General features: G+C 51.8%; 1 protein-coding gene across 3 annotated transcripts in view; it reads right to left on the bottom strand.

Annotated features, from left to right (window-relative positions):
- COL27A1 (collagen type XXVII alpha 1 chain) overlaps positions 1-19,294 on the bottom strand; it is a 161,273-nt gene that overhangs the window by 57,902 nt on the left and 84,077 nt on the right. For all 3 annotated transcript variants that reach the window (XM_017875934.1, XM_017875935.1, XM_017875933.1), the window contains 9 exons: positions 18,903-18,956; positions 16,345-16,398; positions 16,124-16,177; positions 14,447-14,491; positions 12,820-12,873; positions 10,158-10,202; positions 5,411-5,464; positions 3,466-3,519; positions 3,174-3,227 (listed from right to left, as the gene is read on the bottom strand). In XM_017875934.1, coding sequence (XP_017731423.1) covers positions 3,174-3,227; positions 3,466-3,519; positions 5,411-5,464; positions 10,158-10,202; positions 12,820-12,873; positions 14,447-14,491; positions 16,124-16,177; positions 16,345-16,398; positions 18,903-18,956 — 468 coding nt within the window. The remainder of the gene's footprint in view (positions 1-3,173; positions 3,228-3,465; positions 3,520-5,410; positions 5,465-10,157; positions 10,203-12,819; positions 12,874-14,446; positions 14,492-16,123; positions 16,178-16,344; positions 16,399-18,902; positions 18,957-19,294) is intronic.

A 19,294-nucleotide genomic window follows, 5' to 3' on the forward strand; every position in this document is an offset into this window, starting at 1 on the left:
CCCCATGTATCTGATTCTGAAGGTGGTTTTCTGGGCCTCTGTGTTAGCCAGCTTCCCCAGTGTCACTGGGGGCAGCTCGCTGGCCAGGAGGAACCCCAAGAGATCCAAGAGACCAGCCCCATACCATAGCAGCGGGGGGCCATGGCAACCTTGGGATCAGAAAGCAGCAGCAAGTGACCGTCTGATTTCACCAAGCCTGAGTCAACCCACTGAACAGGGGGAAGCACTGAGGAGATGGGGCGGGGTGGGAGGCGAGTGGAGCCGGGGGGGCGAGGGATTCAGAAGAGGCCTGCACCTTCTTCTCTGCGTCGGCCTGAATATCCCCACTCTTTCCCCATTTCCCACCGGCCTTCCATTTTGTCCCAGTGACTCCTTTCCCGGCTTTCCTCCTCCCACTAGACAGAAGGGGAGACTGAGGCCAGGACAGCTGAGGTTCAGGGGTGCCAGGGGTAGAACTTGATGATGTACCCCCAGCAACCTTGCACTCATGCTTCAGCCCTACTCTGGGCACCCCCCATGCTGAGGGCTCCAATCACTCCATCTCTGACCACTGGGAGGGAGGCTGGGCCCTTGCATTCCAAGCTGGAATCCGTGCCAGCCCCCCGACCAGAATGCTGGTCCTCTGACTCCCTGCTTCTACCCTAACAGTCCCACTTCCACATTGCCAGCTCCTCCAGCCCTGGGCCAGATACGACTTTTCCTCCTTCTCATGAGCAGGGCAAAAATATGTCACTGGGAGCCTAGAGTGCTGGCTTCTGCTTCCAACTGTGCTCCTCAAGAACGTTTCAACCTGTCCAAAGAATCATGAGGATGGACAGAGTTCCCCCGTGCTGGTGCCTTCTCCTCTGGATGACGGTCACCTATATCCAGGCCTCTCACCCTTGGACTAGTCCATCCCTCTCCCTCCTCAGCCCCTGGTGTGGCCTGGCACAGAGTAGGTGCTCGATAAAAGTCTGTTAATGATGGAGAAAATGTTTATACTTGACAGCGCCCCCTAGACAGTGAGAGTCTTAAGAGCTGGATCTCTTTCTTACCATTTTTGTACCTCCAGGGAGGAGCGTATGCTAGCACACAGTAGGTGCACGAAAAAGTGTAAGAGCTGAGTTGGCCTTGCTTCCCTAATCATAGTAGAGAACAGGTTTATGCGAGCTTCCCTTGGGTTCAAACCATGAAAGGCTTCCAGGTCCTTCCTCATCTGACCCCAGGGAACTGCTCAGTCTGGGCTTTGGAGACACCCAGGCAACCTGAGCTCACTGCCCCTCAGTCCCACCTCCGGATCTGTGCCTGGGCTGGTCCCTCTACCCCCACACCCTCCCCACCTTCCCGAAGCCCGCCTCGGACTGGGTTCCCAGCCCTGAGCCCTGGCTTTGGCTGAAGCAAATGCCGCTTCCCAGTTTCCATCCTCCATTGGCAGAAACCAAGGGATCTGAAGCAAGTTCTACCTGCTCCAAATGAGAGCAACTCCACCCCCACCCTCTGCACATCACCCCTGGGGAGGAAAAGGGGCTCCTGAACTTGAGTGCTCCTGGCCGCACCCTTCCTCCAGCGCTCCCAGCCTCTCCCACCACTCTGCCTTGAGAGCCTCAGGAATATCCCTGCTTCCTCAGTTATCATGAGAAGCCCAGGCCCCTGAGGACCCTCCGCTCTGTTTGTCCAGCATTTCCCATTGTTGTGCCTGCTTCTTCCATAACAGACATCACATATTGGGTTCTATCTACCCTGCCCCCCATACCAGACTACACGCTCCAAAGGAAGGGCCCATTTTCTGCCTTTCTTGCTGCCACATCCCCAGCTCCTGGAACTGCTGAAACCCCATCTCTACTAAAAATACAAAAATTAGCTGGGTGTGGTGGCACAGGCTTGTGATCCCAGCTACTAGGGAGGCTGAGGCATGAGAATCTCTTGAAACCGGGAGGTGGAGGTTGCAGTGAGTGGAGATTGAGCCCCTTCACCCAGCTCCTGAAACTCCTCACAAGCACTTACCGCTCAGCAACTACAGAGTGAATGAGTGAATGGACAAAAGCAATAATGCTGCTAATAACCAAAATGCTCCCAAGGAACAAACACACTAGCCCCACGCTTCCATTTAACCCACATGATCACACTATCATGACCATGATTATTTTTTCTGTTTTTCAAATGAGCAAAATTCAGGCTCAGAGAAGTTAAATGATCTGCCCCAGGATTACAGTCAGAGAGTGGTGTAGCTGGGATTCTACCCAGGTCTGTCTGATTCTGAGGCTTGAACCCCTAATCCTTATTCTTTTTCCCTCTTCTCTTGTCTTCTTTCTCTTCTCTTCTCTCTCTTCTCTTTCCTTCCTTCCTTCCTCTTTCTTTCCCTTTCTTTCTGTCTTTCTTTCCTTCTTTCCTCCTTTCTTTCTTTCTTCTTTTCCTTTTCTTTTATTTTCTTTTCTTTCCTTTCTTCCTCCCCTCCCGGCCTCCCTCCCTCCTTTCTCTTCTTTTCTCTTCCCTTCTTTCTCTTTCTTCCTTCTTTCCTTCCTTCCTTTTCTCTTCCTTTCTTTCCTTTCTTCCTCCCCTCCTGCCCTCCCTCTCTCCTTCCTTTTCTTTTCTCTTCCCGTTCCCTTTCTCTTTCTTTCTTTCTTTTCTTTCTTTCTTTCTTTCTTTCTTTCTTTCTTTCTTTCTTTCTTTCTTTCTTTCTCTTTCTTTCTTTCTTTCTTTTCCTTCCTTCCTTCCTTCCTTTTTTCTTTCTTCCTCCCCTCCCTCTCTCTCTTTCTTTCTCCCCTCCTTCCTCTTTCTTTCTTTCCTTCTTTCTTTCTTTCTTTCTTTCTTTCTTTCTTTCTTTCTTTCTTTCTTTCTTTCTCTCTCTCTCTCTCTCTCTCTCTCTTTCTCTCTTTCCTTTTTTGAGACAGGGTCTAGCTCTATCACACAGGCAGAGTGCAGAGGCATGATCTTGGCTCACTACAACCTCTGCCCCCTGGGTTCAAGTGATTCTTGTGCCTCAGCCTACTGAGTAGCTGGGGTTACAGGCACGTGTCACCACGCCCAGCGAATTTTTGTATTTTTAGTAGAGACAAGGTTTCGATCTTGAACTCCTGGCCTCAAGTGATTGGCCTTGCGAAGTACTGAGATGACAGGTGTTAGCCACCACACCCAGCCACCTAACCCTTATCTGTCAGTGATTTGAGCTTAGGGATCATGAGAGCTTTGCTTACCTGGGGTCCAGGTTCTCCAGGGATCCCCATACCACCTGGCATTCCAGGATGACCCTGCCAAGAGAGAGAAGGAAAAGGAGGAATCAGCTATGGAAGGTGCCCCTTCCTCCTTCAGTCCCATCTTGGTCAACTCAGCCCCAGTATAAAGCCAGGAGGACAGCAGCTAGGCCCCCCGGACAAAGAGGGAGCTGGTCATTCTGAACGTCTTGGGTAAGTGGCTGGTGGAGGACAGCAGAGCTGTCACTCAAGGCTGCAACAGGAGAGGGCAAGAGGATGCAGACTTACTCCTTACCATCGACCCCTTGGGTCCAGGCACGCCTGGGGGTCCCATCATGCCACGATCACCCTGTGATGGAGACAGCAATGCAGGCAGGTCACGGCTATGGCTGTGGGGTGGCTCTGTGGGAGGCAGGTGCAGAGGGCCATCCAGAGGCTCAAAGAGAGGTAGGGGTTTGCTCAAGGTCTCTAGAGGGCCCCTGCCTAGTTCATGGCCACATCACCCAGGTGGGGATCTGGGATTTCACTCAGAGGAAGCCAAGACCTCTGGCAAGCCCCGGAAGGCCTCAGCATCCCCTGTAGCGGGCCACACAGTGAATTTCCCTCCAAGGATGGTCCTGATTAAGGAAGCGCTAATTACATTGTCCCCTTTGATCCTGGCCCACATCATGTTGGTCCTTATTAGGCCTGGCATCCCATTGGCTAGGCTTGCTGAGGCAGAAACAGCAAGAGGGTGTGTCTTTCACTCTCCTCACCCCCTTTCCAAACCTAGATGAGATGCTAGAGAATCAGAGACATAACGCATTCCCTCTCGAGCAATCCAGACACACTGGGCAGAGTTGGCAGAAGGTAGGTGCTCTGGGTTCGAATCTTGGCTCTGTTTTTATAAGGCCCTGTTTCTTGTATCTGCCCAGCCAGTAAATATTTATTGAGCACCTACTATGTGTCCGACACTATCTGCAAGACTCTGAATATACAGTGGTGAGCAGGCCTGCTCCCATGGAGCAAGGCACTCAGAGGGTTGTAGGAGACACAGTGCAGTGAGGGTGGGGGTCATGGTGCTAAAGTGTTATCACTGGGGGACATGACCCACTGGGGGCAGAGCTGGTCAGGGAAAGCTTCCCTCGGGAAGTCCCTCTGGGCCCAAGAGCTGAAGGATAATGAAGAGCATCTGAGCAAAAAGGGTGGAGGCAGATGGGGATGGGAAGAGTGCATTTGGCCAAGGGAATGGCACAGGCAATGGTTTGTAGGTGAGAAGGGACATGGGACATTTGAGCAACAGCAGAAGGCCAGAGTTGGCTTTGATGTTGCGCTATCATTATGTAAGATGCTACCACTGGAAAAAACAGGGTGAAGGGTACTATTTTTTGCAACTTCTTGTGAATCTGTCATTATTTCAAAATAAAAAGTTAAATTTAAAATTTCAAGACAAAAGTTGAATTTAAAAGGAGGAGGAGCAGAAGGGGAAGGAGGAGGAGGGGGAAGCGAGGGAGGAGGAGGGGGAGAAAGGCAGAGGCCTGAGGGTCTGGGCCACATAGAGCGATACAGTGAGGCACAAGAGGAGCCTGGAGAGTTAGGCGGGGCCAGACTTGGGGGGATACTTCCTCCCTCTGGACCTCAGTTCCTCCATCTATTCAATGGGAATAATATTGGTTCTCCCAGAGGGCCGGCTCTGGGGATCGGATCAACCCATACAAAGGAAGGCAAGTGCCTCCAAGGCCCTTGGGGGGAGCTGGGAGCCAACAGGAGGCAGAGTGTCTTAGTGAGCAAAGCGTAACTAACCTTTGGCAATGGTTCAAATCTGAGCACTGCCACTTATTATCTGGGTGACCTTGAGTAAGTCACCTCCCCTATTTGAGCCTCTCTTATCTCATCTAAAACAGAGGCTTAGCAAGGCAACTTCATCCTTCCTCTTTGTAAAGATGAATCCTTTCCTCCCTGCTCTCGTCCACCCCTGTGCAGGGCCAGTGGGCAGCCGTGAGGAGCTCAGGTCACACGCATCTGCTGGTTGTCACACAAAAGTCTAACTGTGCTTGAGGCTGATGACAGGAGGGCAGGGATGGAACTCCAAGGGATGCCAAGAAAGGGAACAATGGTTCTTCGCAGGCTCAGAATGCCAGGTCAGGAGAGAGGCTAGGGGAGGGTAGTCTGAAATCCCCAGGTCAAAGGGCCTCTTCACCTTTTTAAAATTTCAAAACACAAGCTCTAATTGTTTATCTTATCCCCTCAATACCACTTACCTTTTCTCCCACGATTCCTGGCTCCCCGACCAGACCAATGAATCCCATAAATCCCTATGAGACACATGAACGAAAGCAAGAGAAACAACGTGAATCCGGGGACCCAGCCTGCCTGTGCCTTCCCTTGAAGCTCATCTCCCAGCTGTCTCCCGCCCGTGCCTGGTCACCCAGCCAGCATGCGGCTGTGCCGGGGAGAGCGCTGCCTCTCTCTGGGCACCATTCTGACTTCCCTCACTCCACCAGATGGTTCTGATTTTGAAGCCAAGCCGTGGGGCCGCTGCCAACATCCCTGGGAGCGCCACACATTCTTCCCGCGCCAGAAGCAGGCTGGGAGGCTGCCACGTTTGGAGAGCTGGGGTTGGGGCGGGGGGTGGCCCTTAAGCTGAGCTGGGAAGAGGCCATCTGTGCCCATCTTTCGGGGCTCTGGGGCTGTTTCAAAGAGTGAAACAAACCCTCTGGCTGGGATAGAAATACCGTAACAGCCTCCGCCAAGAGAACTGATTGGAATCAGGGAGGCGGAGGCCTCTTTACTGTCTTCTAAAAGGCCTCCTTGCCTTTTTCTGAAAGGGTGCACACACAGACACACGCTGTGGCTCCCGCTGCTCTGCTCAACTCCGCTGGGTGACAACTTGCCTCTGGGTTCCAGGGGGTCTTTCTAGGTGGCCCCAGCCCTTGCCATCTCCCTGAGCAGGCAAACACGCACACATGCAGTGAGGGTGGACAGCCTAGAGGGGTCACCTAGGAAGGCCCACCAATTTCTTATTCAGGCCGTACTTTCTTTCCTGCTAAGGAAAATGCAACTGAGTGGGGAGGGCCTTGTGTGGTTCAGGAGTGCAGAAGAGGCTTCGGAAGAACCCAGATTTGCAGCCAAGAGTGAATTAGGAAAGATGGAGGGATGAGTGGATTTCTTCCATAAAATCCGCTCCCTGTCCCCCAAACCCTGGCCAGAGTAGAATGAGACCTTGGGCCAGGAATAGGCCAGAGGTTGCGTACTCAGGCAATAAAGCCGGTCCAGCTGTCAGTCAACTACAGTGAGAGGGTTACCTCTGAGATCCACACTTTCTTATCTAAAGACAGTTTTAAAGTGGTCACTTCAGCAAGGGCCACACATGTCTTGCTGCTGCAGCCTGGGATGGCAGCTCTGGTTGTGTGGCTCCAAAGACCATGCACCTTCCCCTCCAGCCCAAGGCCTCCAAAGCATGTGGCTGTGAACAGGGCCTGGATCTCCTGTACATCCCAGCACCACCCTGGCACTACACATGGTAGGTCCTGGGCCTGCCTCTAGTTCCCTGGGCTCAGAGACCTTTCTGAAGTATAAGGTAAGAGGGATGAGGTACTAGGTATGAGGTCACAGCTAACATGTCACAGAAAATAATCAAATATTTGGTTTTTGCAATAACTTAATTTTTAAAAATTAATTAGAGCATTTTCCAAGTGATAGCAATATTATAACAACAGCTTGAACGTATTGAGCACTTCCTGTGTGCCAAGCCCTGTACCTGGCATTTTATCTATGTCACTGTCACTCAGTCTTCAGGTGTGTGGGTTCTGGGCAAATCAGTCTCTCAGAGCCTCATCTGCAGAATGGGAGACAATAAAGGTACCTCCCTACCTCCTGGCACTGTTCTGAATACGGGAGATGGTGCACGATGCGTAGAGGTACTTCATACATGTTCGCTCTTTCCCATCCCCTCTTAATTTATTTTACAAGGGCACAGGGGTAAGACAGAGGCCTGAGCTTCCCACAAGGGAGCAGTCAGACATTTAGAGGATGCCGAATGAAGGGAATAAAAACTGCTCTGTTAAAAGGCCCCTGCCCGACTGGCCCAGAGAAACAGAAATTTCATAGCTACTTTAAATTTATGAGATGTTGGGTCCTGGAAGGCAAGCAGGTCATAAACCTCAAACAAGAAGCCAAACAGGATCCTAATGAATAAGAGCCATACAGCAAGTGCCCCATCCCCCAACCCGCACCCCGAGACCCCCCTTGGGGTACTGTCCCAGAATATCCTGGCAGGCCTGTTCTTGAGGCTGGTCCAGAGAAGCCAGGCCCCGAAGTCCAGGCAGGTCGACGGAGAAGCAGCTCTGCAAGCTGCGGGCATGGCTGGCTCCTCTCAGGTTGGCAAGGCGGGCACAGGAGGAGGCAGCATTGTTGCCCACAGCGGGCACTGCACAGGCAGGATCTGAGTCCCCAGTTTTGGGGAGGAGGCTAGCCTGGTCCTCACATTGCCTACAGATAAAGGGCCATTGTCTGCCATGGGAGGTTTTCTTCCTCCTCTCATATGCTAGGCCTTGGGGATGCAACTGAGAATGAAAGGGCTATGGACACTGAGCTGCACTAGACAGCTCAGTGTGATGTGTTTACATGTGTGGCTGCCCCTGGATGGGGCGTCTTGAAGGCAAGACCCATGCCCTGTCCCCAGCACCTCAACCAGGGCCTGGCAAGCAGTCTGTGCTCTGTTAGAGACATGCCAGGGCTCAGGAGGTCAGAGAGTTTTCAGCCCTCGAGGCAGGCATTGGGAACCCAGCAGACCTCAGTGTCAATCTTGCCTCTGACAGTGATGTTACTGCCTGTGAGATCTTGGACAAGTTACTTAACTTCCCAGAGCCTCAGTTTCCTCATGTGCAAAATGAGGATAGTAATACTGACTGCCATAGACGATTGCATAGATAGCATTTGGCACAGAGTCTGGTACCTAACAGGTGACTAATGAATGTCACTGTTATTGGGTCGTTGCAAAAGTAATCCCAGTTTTTGCCATTATAATGGTAAAAACTGCAATTACTTTTGCACCAACCCAATACTATGATTACAAGGAGGTCCCGTGGTGTGAGCTTCAGTACTTTTCCAGGGATCCTCTGGTTCTACAGTGAACAGAAAATGCCTGCCCTTTCACTGTGACCACATGGGGTGGGGGCCAAGGGAATGGCTGGCATGGTACCTCCATGTGCCTTATAGCAGCCACAGGGTTCCAGCTCTGCCTCCTTCCTGCTACTGTCCAAGCTGCCTGGGCAGCAAGCTGGGCGCTCTGCTGACCAAATGAGCCTGGGCTGCTCCAGGCGAGATTCCCACCCCTCCTGGGCCTGGTTCTGCCACTATCCCACTTAGTGATCTTGGTCAAACCTGCTTCTCCTCCATAAATCCCAGATTACCAACATGGACTCAAATCTGGGGGTTCTAAACCTGAAGTCTCTGTCAGGTTCTATGAATAGAATTCAGAGGGTATATCAACTTGAATGGAAAAAAATTAAAACTCTTATTTTCATGAACCTCTAATTGAAATTTACATGTGCCTCAAATATGAGTGTAGGCAACAAACCACAGTAGTATTACAAGGACCTGGGACTGTCCCAGAAAGTGACATGTCACATTACCATCATTGCTGCAGAGATCTCAAAATACATCACTAAGGCTTGGCATTACTTTAAAATTGAGGCCGCTGTTACACTTGCTGCTAGAACTCATTATTTAATGCATTGCCAAAGAAGCATATATATGAATATATTAAATGTTAACATATTTTCATAATTGCATTTCTATATAATCAGTTTCCTTTGTTTCTAATTTTATGCATTTACAAACTCTATTCTGAGAAGGGGATCCTTGGGCTTTTCCAGCCTGGCAGAGAAATCCAAGGCACAAAAAATGGTTAGGACTCTTAGATACAGTGATTTCCAAGGATGTTTGTGTTCTGACTTCCAAGACCCTGCATATCTATTTCCCGAGGGCCCTACCATTAGCATAACTATGAAATTGAATTTGCTGATCAAATTGCCCTTTTTTTTTTTTTTTTTTTCCAATCAGGAAATATATCCAGGCCACAGCAGCCTTTCCAAACTCCTGGGCTTCCCACAGAATGCGCTCGAATGTCACTGGAAAGATTTCAAAAATCCAGGCCTCCCCCTGCTTTAATTCCTTTCTTCCCCAACAGATGTTGCAGGCCTGGTGAGGAAGCCCATCGTGTGTGACTCTCACGCCACTGACAGGGTTTCATAGTGCGGCCAAATTCCTCTATGGCCATCCCGAGCATCAGTCCTTCCAGCTTGAGGAAGCCCCTTCCAGGAATGAGCTCCATATTTAAAGGAGTGGAGGAGATGAACACCTCTCCACCTCTGAGTCCTGAGGTTAAGCTTTCAGGAGGCCCCAGGGCTGGGCAGGAAGGACTGAAGCTGTCCGTCCGCCCATCACTCAGAGCTGTTTCTCTGGACTTTAATTGAAGGTCGTGATCCTCAAACCTCCATTTTAATGACTAGTTGCAACCTCTTCTCTTCTTCAGACCTTGACCAACCAGCCAGAGCCACTGGTTTGGATTTCATCTTCTATATAATTTAGGGATGCCTAGACCAAGGGACTTTGGCAAGTGGTAACACTTCTCTGGCCTTTGGCTTCCTGATCTATAAGCTGATGGGAACACGAGCAACAACTGCCAAGGGCTCCTCCAGTTTTAATGTCCTGGGGGAGCAGTCACATAACCTCTTTGGGCAAATGCACCAAAAACCTGTGTGTAGAGTCAGGCTGTGAGAAAAAGCTGTCATGACTCTGATCTACGCCTTTCTCATTTCGAGACTTCCCCGCTCTGAGGGTCACCGTCCACATCCATCAAAGGGGTAGAGGACTGAACCTACCTCGGGAGTTGTTCTGAGAATTACACGAGGTGGTGCCTGGAGGATGCTGGGCAAAGGGCTTGGCACAGAGTAAGGGCCCCCAAAAATGGAGCCACTCATTCAGAGACCATTGCTAACTAACCTGCTCTCCCACCGGCCCCGGCCGACCAGGATCCCCTGGTTCCCCCTGCAAAGAGACAAAAGGAGGATGGATTAGGATGGGAGATGAAAGTCTAGACCTCCTGGGGAAGTCCCAGGCCTGTTGGCCTTAGTTGCCTTTGGTGGGGATGAACCAGGGACCTTATCTCCATTGTGTGGCCTTGGAGACCCCCAACAAATGGGGCAGAGTCAAAGGGGTACTTGGACAGAACCTCAAGCAGACATGACTCTAGTCACCCACTCCCACTGAGGGGGCCTTGGCTTACTCAGCACCCAGATGTGTATGTCTCATCTAGGTCCTTCAGAAGCCCACTGCATTTTGTGGAGGTGGAAGATGAGGCCCGGAGAGGTGAAGTGACCTGCCTGAGGTCACACAGTGAGCCAGAAGTAGGGCTACAACCGAAACCTTGGTCTGCCCGGTTGAAATGCACATTCCGAGCCAGGTGCGGTGGCTCATGCCTGTAATCCTAGCACTTTGGGAGCCCGAGGTGGGCAGATCACCTGAGGTCAGGAGTTTGAGAACAGCCTGGCCAACATGGAGAAACCCCGTCTCTACTAAAAATACAAAAATTAGCTGGGTGTGGTGCTGCATGTCTGTAATCCCAGCTACTTGGGAGGCTGAGGCAGGAGAATTGCTTGAACCCAGGAGATGGAGGTTGCAGTGAGCCAAGATTGCACCACTGTACTCCAGCCTAGGTGACAAGAGAGAGACTGTCAAAAAAAAAAGAAATGCCTATTCCCACTGCATCAGGCTGTCCTATCGCAGGAAGAGCAGGGAAATGGGACGTCAGGGCACCAGGATCCTAGACCTCAGCACACCAGAGCTCTGCCACCAGCTCACAGGTGGCTGGGGTGAGTCCCATCTCTGCTCTGGGCTCAGCCTCCCCAGCTATAAAGAAGGGAAATCAGACTCATTTGTCTTCAAGGCTCTGTCCCACTTTCACATTGGGTGGCCTATCTCGGCCTTGTCTGTCTGTTTTGTCCCATGCTGAGGTGGCTCCTGCTCCTCAGGCGGCCACAGCTGCCCCGGTCTCCCCACAGCAGACCTGTGGGATAAATCCACACAAGCGATGTCACCACTCCCACCACAGAAACCCAACTGGTATCTGAGGGAGAGAGGCCGAAACCTCAGACGGCAGGACATGAGCTCGGGCTAGCCAGGAGTTTGGCGCATACATGGATGTGGCTTACTGCAAGCCTGGGTGGAGCCTCCTCCCCCTTCAGCTCCTCCCCGGACCTCATGAAAACTAGAGGGACCAGGACAGATGCGTGGGCCATTTCCCCAGAAGGGAAGGAGCTATGGATGACCTGGGCTCCCCCGGCTCTGTCTTAACCTCCTGTGGGTTTGCCCATCTGTAATCTGGACCCGACAATCTTTTGCCCAGAATGGCTGGGAAACTCCAACTCAAGGAGAGTCCTTGGAAAACTATTAAGTGAGGCTGCCCATGGGCTGAGGATCATTACTCTCCCACCTTGGGCCAGGTCTTTTTTGATAATATTTTTTAAAAACCCTATTAATATATGTACCATCTATTTACTATGCAGAATAGGGAAAATATAGAGGTCCACAAAAGAAAATGAAAATCTCCTATTGTCCCACCACCCAGAGATAATCCCTGTCCACTTTCTAGCCTCTGCTCTGTGCGTAAAGAAACAGGGTGCCATGTTGGCCAGGATGGTCTCGATCTCTTGACCTCACGATCTGCCTGCGTCAGCCTCCCAAAGTGCTGGGATTACAGGTGTGAGCCACCGCACCCGGCCAGCATGGTGAAACTCCGTCTCTACTAAAAACACAAAAAATTAGCTGGGTGTGGTGGCACACACCTGTAGTCCCAGCTACTCAGGAAGCTGAGGCAGGAGGATCGGTTGAACCTGGGAGGTGGAGGTTGCAGTGAGCCGAGATCGCACCACTGCACTTCAGCCTGCAACAGAGCAACTCCGTCTAAAAAAAAAAAAAAAAAAAAAAAAAAAGGGGGGCTCAAGCCTGTAATCCCAGCACTTTGGGAGGCCGAGATGGGCGGATCACAAGGTCAGGAGATCGAGACCATCCTGGCTAACCCGGTGAAACCCCGTCTCTACTAAAAAATACAAAAAAAAAAAAAAATAGCCGGACAAGGTGGCGGGTACCTGTAGTCCCAGCTACTTGGGAGGCTGAGGCAGGAGAATGGCGTAAACCTGGGAGGCGGAGCTTGCAGTGAGCTGAGATCCGGCCACCACGCTCCAGCCTGGGCGACAGAGTGAGACTCCGGCTTCAAAAAAAAAAAAAAAAAAAAAAAGAGAAAAGAAAGAAAAAGAACTGGTGCAACCCAGCCCCTACTGCAACAGACTCACACTTGAGCATTTCCTTTTCTAACCTGTTTCCTCCACCACCCCCACCCCACATTCAGACATCTTCCCATCTTGTAAAATAGCCCGAAACACCATCTAGGGTGGCTGCACTATATCCCACTACTTGAACAATCCCCCACAGTTGGGCACTTAGGTTATGTCCATTTTTTTCATCTTTTACCAATACTTTGTTCTAAATGGGGACCAATTTTTCTCCCTTTTCACAACTGGCCATGGGATTTGGGGTTTGAATTGGGGCCTGAATATGTAGGACCCCCTCTTTCCTTTTGTCCCAAAGGATCTCCAGGTCCCCTTACCTTCACACCATCCAGGCCGGGCCTCCCAGGAAAGCCCTTCCTGCCAGGCTGACCCTGCAACAGAGAGAGAGGTAAGTGGGAGAAGCTGGGCAGGGGCAACATTGCTGGGGTCCAGGAGCCCCAAGGACCTGGCATAGGGTATCCATGGCTGTAGAGAGCCACATACCCTGGTGGCCAGGGGCATAGAACCCTGAGTCCACCAGGTGGCCAGCTGTCCTAGAATGCAGGCAGGGTTTCCAGCTGCATGAACTCCAGGAAGCCTCCCCCATCCCTGGGCTGGTCTTCCTGTTGTAAATGAGGATGATGACACCTGCCTTCAGGGAGTGAGGGAAAGGAAGGAACTTGGCAGATGATAGGGGGCACAGGGAAGGGAACGGTTTATTCAAGTGGTCCTCAAAGTGTGGCCTGAGGACTCCAGGGGTCCCTGAGACGCTTTCAGAAGGTTCATGAGGTCAAAATGATTTTCCTAATAACACTAAGATGTCATTCGCCTTTGTCACTGTCACTCTTGTGAAAGTAAGTGGCATCATCCCGAGGCTGCATGGTGTACGATATTGTCAGTGGGTTGAATGCAGAAGCAGAGCTGAAAAGCCAGCTGACTTCTATTAAGCCAGACATTAAAGAGATCTGCAAAAATGGCAACACAACGCCACTCTTTCCACTCAATTATTTTGCTATGGAAAATAGAGTGAATTCTCCTAAACATATTATTTTTATTAACAGGAAATGAGCTTATGATTAATCTTCAATGAATGAATAAATACATTTAAAGTCTCTTGGTTTTAATTACTAATCTCAGTAGACGTAACCCACACAAACAAAGGTCTTTGGGTCCTCCATCATTTTTTTTTTTTTTTTTGAGACGGAGTCTCGCTCTGTCGCCGGGGCTGGAGTGTAGTGGTGGGATCTCGGCTCACTGCAAGCTCCGCCTCCCGGGTTCATGCCATTCTCCTGCCTCAGCCTCCCGAGTAGCTGGGACTACAGGCGCCCGCCACCTCGCCCGGCTAGTTTTTTGTATTTTTTAGTAGAGACAGGGTTTCACCGGGTTAGCCAGGATGGTCTCGATCTCCTAACCTCGTGATCCGCCCGTCTCGGCCTCCCAAAGTGCTGGGATTACAGGCTTGAGCCACCGCGCCCGGCCGGGTCCTCCACCATTTTTAAGAGTGTAAAAATCTCTGGATACCAGAAACTTTATGAACTGCTGGTTTATGCAATGGCTGGGATCAAAGGGGGTGTGGGACAAGTGACTTCAGAAAGGCAGCTTGGAAGAGTGCAGAGGGCTCAGGCTAAGGGCCCAGGCAGGGCGTCCCCACTGCCTGGCTATGAGATGTTGAGCTAAAGCCTTCACTCTCGTTTGCCTCTTCTCTAATGAAACCAAGGAAAGCAATCCTGTGTCATGGGAGAATCAAGGAGAATAAATACTGACATGAAGCACCTGGCATATAGGGGGTGGGCAGTGACAGTCAGTTTCCTGGCTCTCTCCTTTGGGTCTGTCCTAGTTCTCTCTCTGGCTGGTACAAGGCCCTCACTGATGACTTCCTTCTGGAGCACTGACCACGTTGCCCTGCCTGTGCACAGCTGGCTCAGCTCCCATGAATGCCACCTACCCCAGGCCAGTGATACTCACCTCCAAGCCAGGGGCCCCTGGTGGCCCCATGGGTCCCTCATCTCCCTAGAATTGGGAGACACGAGAGAGGAAAAAAGGAGAAAGTTAATCCAGTTGGACTTGCAGAGATCTTGTCCTGTATGGAGGAAAAGGGATGGACGGAGGAGAGCCCTCCTGGACAAAGAGAAACAGCATGCCTGGCTCACCTGCCTGGCCCCACTCAGGGCAGAGGCTGCACTGGCCATGGCCTAAAGGCTAGGCTACACAGTGACTTCCAGTGAATGGCAACTCCATGGAAGTCCTGGGCATCAGAGTTAAACCCCATTGTGTGCTGTGAGGAACAGCCTCAAACTGCAGTTCAAAGATGTAGGCTCTGAGTTTTGCCATTTGCTCACTGGGAGACCTCAGCCTCGCTGTGTTTCAGTTTCCCAGAGTGGAGAAGATCATCCTCAAGTATAGTAAGTGGCTTCAGCTGAGTTCCCGGAGCTCAGCAATGATGCCTTATTCTTTCTTGCAGCCACCCCCAAACATCACTTGGGATGGTGCAGTGTCTAGGGGGTGTTTGGTGAATGAATGAACGAATGAAGACGTGAACAAGTAGCAGGCATACATCTTGAGTGGTAATGTGAGTGTATACAGAAGCACGTGGTTGGTGCCGTTCCCTCCTCTCCCCTACTTTCCCGCTTCTGGCCCATGAGACTCTCCTGGTCCCCCCCAACCCCCACAGGCTCAGGGAGCCTCCGAATTGACTCCTTCTGGTATGCCAGGCCTGACCAAGGGGCTCCCTCCAGAGCCACTCCCCAGCTCCTTTCCCCCAGCTTCCAGGAAAGCAGCTCCACGTGGTGGCTCCCAGAGCCAGCGCTGGGACCCCGCCAGACCCAGAGCCAGCCCAAGAAGGGATCCATGTCAGCTGGATGCCCGCCTGCGGTCGCGGTAAATCTGGGCTTCCCGCACCCTCAGCCCAGGGCTGTGTGTCATGGGGGCCTGGCGCCTGAGCTAAGGTAAGTGGGGCACAGGAAGGCTAAGGATGGCCTCGTGCACAGGTCCCATTTAGTGCCCACCTGGTGCTCCAACAGCCCCATAGAGACCCTTCCCAACCCACTTCATCAAGTGCACATAAATAAGCAGATCGATGCTCTGCCACTAACTAACTGTGCAAGTCAATGTAATATTCTGGAGGTGCCCCCAGGCCACTCCCAGGAAGCACAGAGTTGACAGCATAGGACGTATGTCATGGGTTTTGGGTTCAAGCAGACCCGGGTTCCCATTGTGGCCCTGCCTGCTACTAACCATAAGACCCGACTGAGTCTCTTTTCCTCTCTGGGCCTCAGTGGCTTCATCTGTAAAATGGGGCTGATAATTCCTACTCCCCCATTAATGTCCTAATAAACTGCTACTGTGAGCATGGCATTGGCAGTAGTTCTGGGAAAGAAAACTCCAGGGGTGATGAGGGTGTAGCCGAGGGAGGGTGCGGGGAAGCCACACTGCCAGGTGACAGCAGGGCAGAGAAGGTCCCTGGAAGGGGCATGGGGCAGAGCTGTATAGGATGAGCTGGTGGGTGAGTCTGGGGAAGCCCTGGGTGGTGTCCTGGCTGAAGGGGTTCCAGCCCCAGCTAAGGTCTTCAGTACCCAGGACAGGGCAGGCTGGGGGCTGCAATCAGGCCAGGATGGGCAGTGGAGCGGGGCCAGACAGTCTCACCTCGGGCCCCAGCTGCCCACGGGGTCCCGGCAGGCCTCGGGCTCCAGGCTTACCCTGGGGAGAAGGGAACAAAAAGGGAGAATCAGAGGCGGCACCTCCATCTCCATCACAGGCTGGCAAGGCACCCCCTGCTTCCAAGCCAGACAGCCAGCCCTTGAGGCCTGTGGTTTCTGCAGAGCTGTCTGCTCCTCCAACTGGAGCTGCCCTGGGCAGGTACTTACCTTCATGCCTTCTGGGCCGTTGTCGCCAGGGGGGCCGATGTCTCCTGGGAATCCCTGCGGGGAAGCAGAGAGCAGGGTCACCCACGGAGGCTATGAAGGGAGTGCTACAGGTATGCGTCTTGCAGGGGGACTGACTGGGTTTCCATCTCCTCCTGCTGGGATGGGACCCCAGGCAGGTCAGTTAACCACCTTGATCCTACAGTCCTCAGTTCTAAAACAGGGTGTGTGGTTCCAGCCCTGACACCTCAGAGAGTTGCTGAGACAATACACCGGATGGTTCAGGAAAGCATTAAGGTTGTGACACGGAAGGTCACACTGAAGGTCATTATTTCTCAAATCCGGTGCTGCTACTGGGTCAGAATTATGGGTGTCTGGGGACATTGCTCCCCAGAGCCAGCCATGCCTTGCCCTGAGAAGTCTTGTCTTTTGACTGCAGTAATCCTGCAGAGAGGATGATTTTCTGGGTTTGCTGTGACTTTGAAAGCATTGAAAAGCGCTGATTTAATTAACGTCAGCTCCAGTCATTGTAAGCTGAAGTCCTTCCTACATCCTGGCCACATGTGTTAGACTCTGCCCCACTCTACCCATGGGGGCTCCCTGCTTCCCGATGAGGGCCATTCCCCTGGGATGACTGTACAATAGAAGGTTCTTCCCGCACGAAGCGGAATCACCTCCCTTCCCTGCAATATCCTCGTGCTCCTCCTTAGGGTCCCACAGAGCACAGGGACCCCCTCTCCCCACAGTGATCTTTGCACAATTTGGAGACCTGTTACGCAGTTCCCAGAGCCCTGCCCTCCTCCTGTGCAACCCTGAGCAAGTTCCTTAGCCTCTCTGGGCCTCAGCTTCCTTATCTGTAAAATGGTGCCTGTAACACCTCCCTTACAGGGCTGTTCTTAAGTTTAAAAGGAACCAGCAAAGTTGCAAATGCTCAGTAAAAACTGTATGCAAAATGATTTTGGGTCCTGTACCCTGGAAAAAGAATTCTGCCTGGGGTGGGCCCATCTCTAAGTGAGAACTTGGTAGTTGGGATGCTGAGCAAATCCTGATGCTCACTCGCATCTGACCCATTGATGAGTGAGAGATGATTCACCCGGGTGCTGGAGAGCTGGAGCTCCCTCCCATGGTCTCTGGGAAAGAAGCAGGCAGGGTGCTGACACGCTTATCAGCTTCTGCGCTTATCAGCTTCCGCCTTCAGCTGAGCAGAGCTATCTCCCGGCTACGGAGTCGGCCAATCAAAACAGAACACAAAGATGGGAGAGGCTAATGGCTAAATTGTCCAGGGACCCAGGAGAGGGCCAAAGCAGACCTTATTTGCTCTTACATAGCGGAGCAACCCTGAGGAAGCCACTCTCCTGCTCTGTGACTCAGTTTCTTCAACTGTAAACTGGTTGTAGTAATATCTCCCTCATGTGCCTCTGTGGTGATTCAGAAAGTTCTCATCTCGAGGACACTACACAGCCTCCTGGCACCAGGAGGTGCCTAATAAATGTGAGGGAGCATGCCTTCCACCCTCATGGGCCAGAATGCTGGGAAAGCCGGACTCTCAGAAAAGCCTTTTTCCAGTGACCAGAGGAGGGAATTGGGGCCATGGAAAAGAGGCCAAGTCCATTTGTCTAAAGATAGGACTGTGTGGTGGCCAAAGTCAACACAGTGGAAAGTCAGAACTTGTAGCTTTTAGGAAACATTTCCTCATCCATCCGAGTGATAGCAGAAGTGATCCTTGGAAGGGTCCGGCCTATCCGCAGAGCCACACTTTTGTCTTGGATGCAGAGACCTCATGGGTGAGCAAGATCTGGAGGCCAGTGATTTGTGGGTGGGGGGGCTCCAACTGGGGTTGGCCTAGGTGTCGATGATCCTGAGAGGGACAACAGCCCTGGCTCCTGCTCAGCCCAGCTTTCTAGACATGAGACGCATGCTAAAGAGAGTGGGGGTAAAGAGAACCCGGCCAGCTTGCTTTGCTCCATTACGTGTGAATTCCGAGTTGATCATTCAGGTGTAGCCTACCTGTGCTAACGATCACACATGTCGGAAACCCTCAGGCTCTCTCCTTACTCAACTAGAGTTATTATATGAATTGCTAAATCTATCCTTGTTTCTCATTCTTCATTCAAAAGTCCGAATTTTCATTTACCTCTTGCTCCCCATACCGGGAAGCTCTGAGCCCTGAATCGTTCCAGAGTGGCTGTGGGTGGTTAGGAAAGTTCCAGGGCTTGGAGAGGGAACTCTAAGTGGAGAATGTGGGAAGCTCCTGTGAGGGGCCCAGACAGTGGCGCACAGAGGGCTTTCATGAATCACAAAGCTGCGGTGGCCACAAAGTTGGCAGAGGACTCTGAGGCCAGCTTTTTGTCCCTATTGACTTTTGAGAGCCCCTGGGTAAGAGCAGAAGAGCAGAAAGGGAAAATAAATGATTGCTGATCTAGGAATTTCTCCTCTCAGCCTCATCTCTCATATCCTGCATGACCTAAAGCAAGTCTTTCCCCGTCTCTGGGCCTCAGTTTCCCAGGGACGAGACCGAGTCCCAGCTGCAGCCAGACACAGAGAAATGGGGCATCACATACCTCGGGTCCAGGGGGCCCGGGAAACCCAATGGATCCTTTGTCTCCAACTTTGCCCTGTGGAAGAGAAAAGGTTGCAGGGAGGCAGGGGTGAGGGCCCCACCTTCCATGAACCCCCTGCGTTACCCCCCTGGCTGTGGGTAGTTGGAAAGTTCAGGAGCATGTGCATAAAATCTGCCTGGACAACTAGAAGGAGCTACCATTCAAACTCTACCTCCTGCACTTACTAACCATGGGACCCTGGGCAAGTCACTTCAACCTTCGGAATCTTAGTTTGCCCATCTGCAAAATGGGAGCAATATTAATTCCCTAACTCCTGGGGTAGCTGGCAGCCTTCAAAGAAACAAAGTTCAGAAAGACACACAGCGACACTCAATAAATGACAGCCACTGCTG

Source organism: Rhinopithecus bieti, unplaced genomic scaffold (genome assembly GCF_001698545.2).
Source record: "Rhinopithecus bieti isolate Rb0 unplaced genomic scaffold, ASM169854v2 scaffold_9997, whole genome shotgun sequence".
NCBI classification, from domain to species: Eukaryota; Metazoa; Chordata; class Mammalia; order Primates; family Cercopithecidae; genus Rhinopithecus; species Rhinopithecus bieti.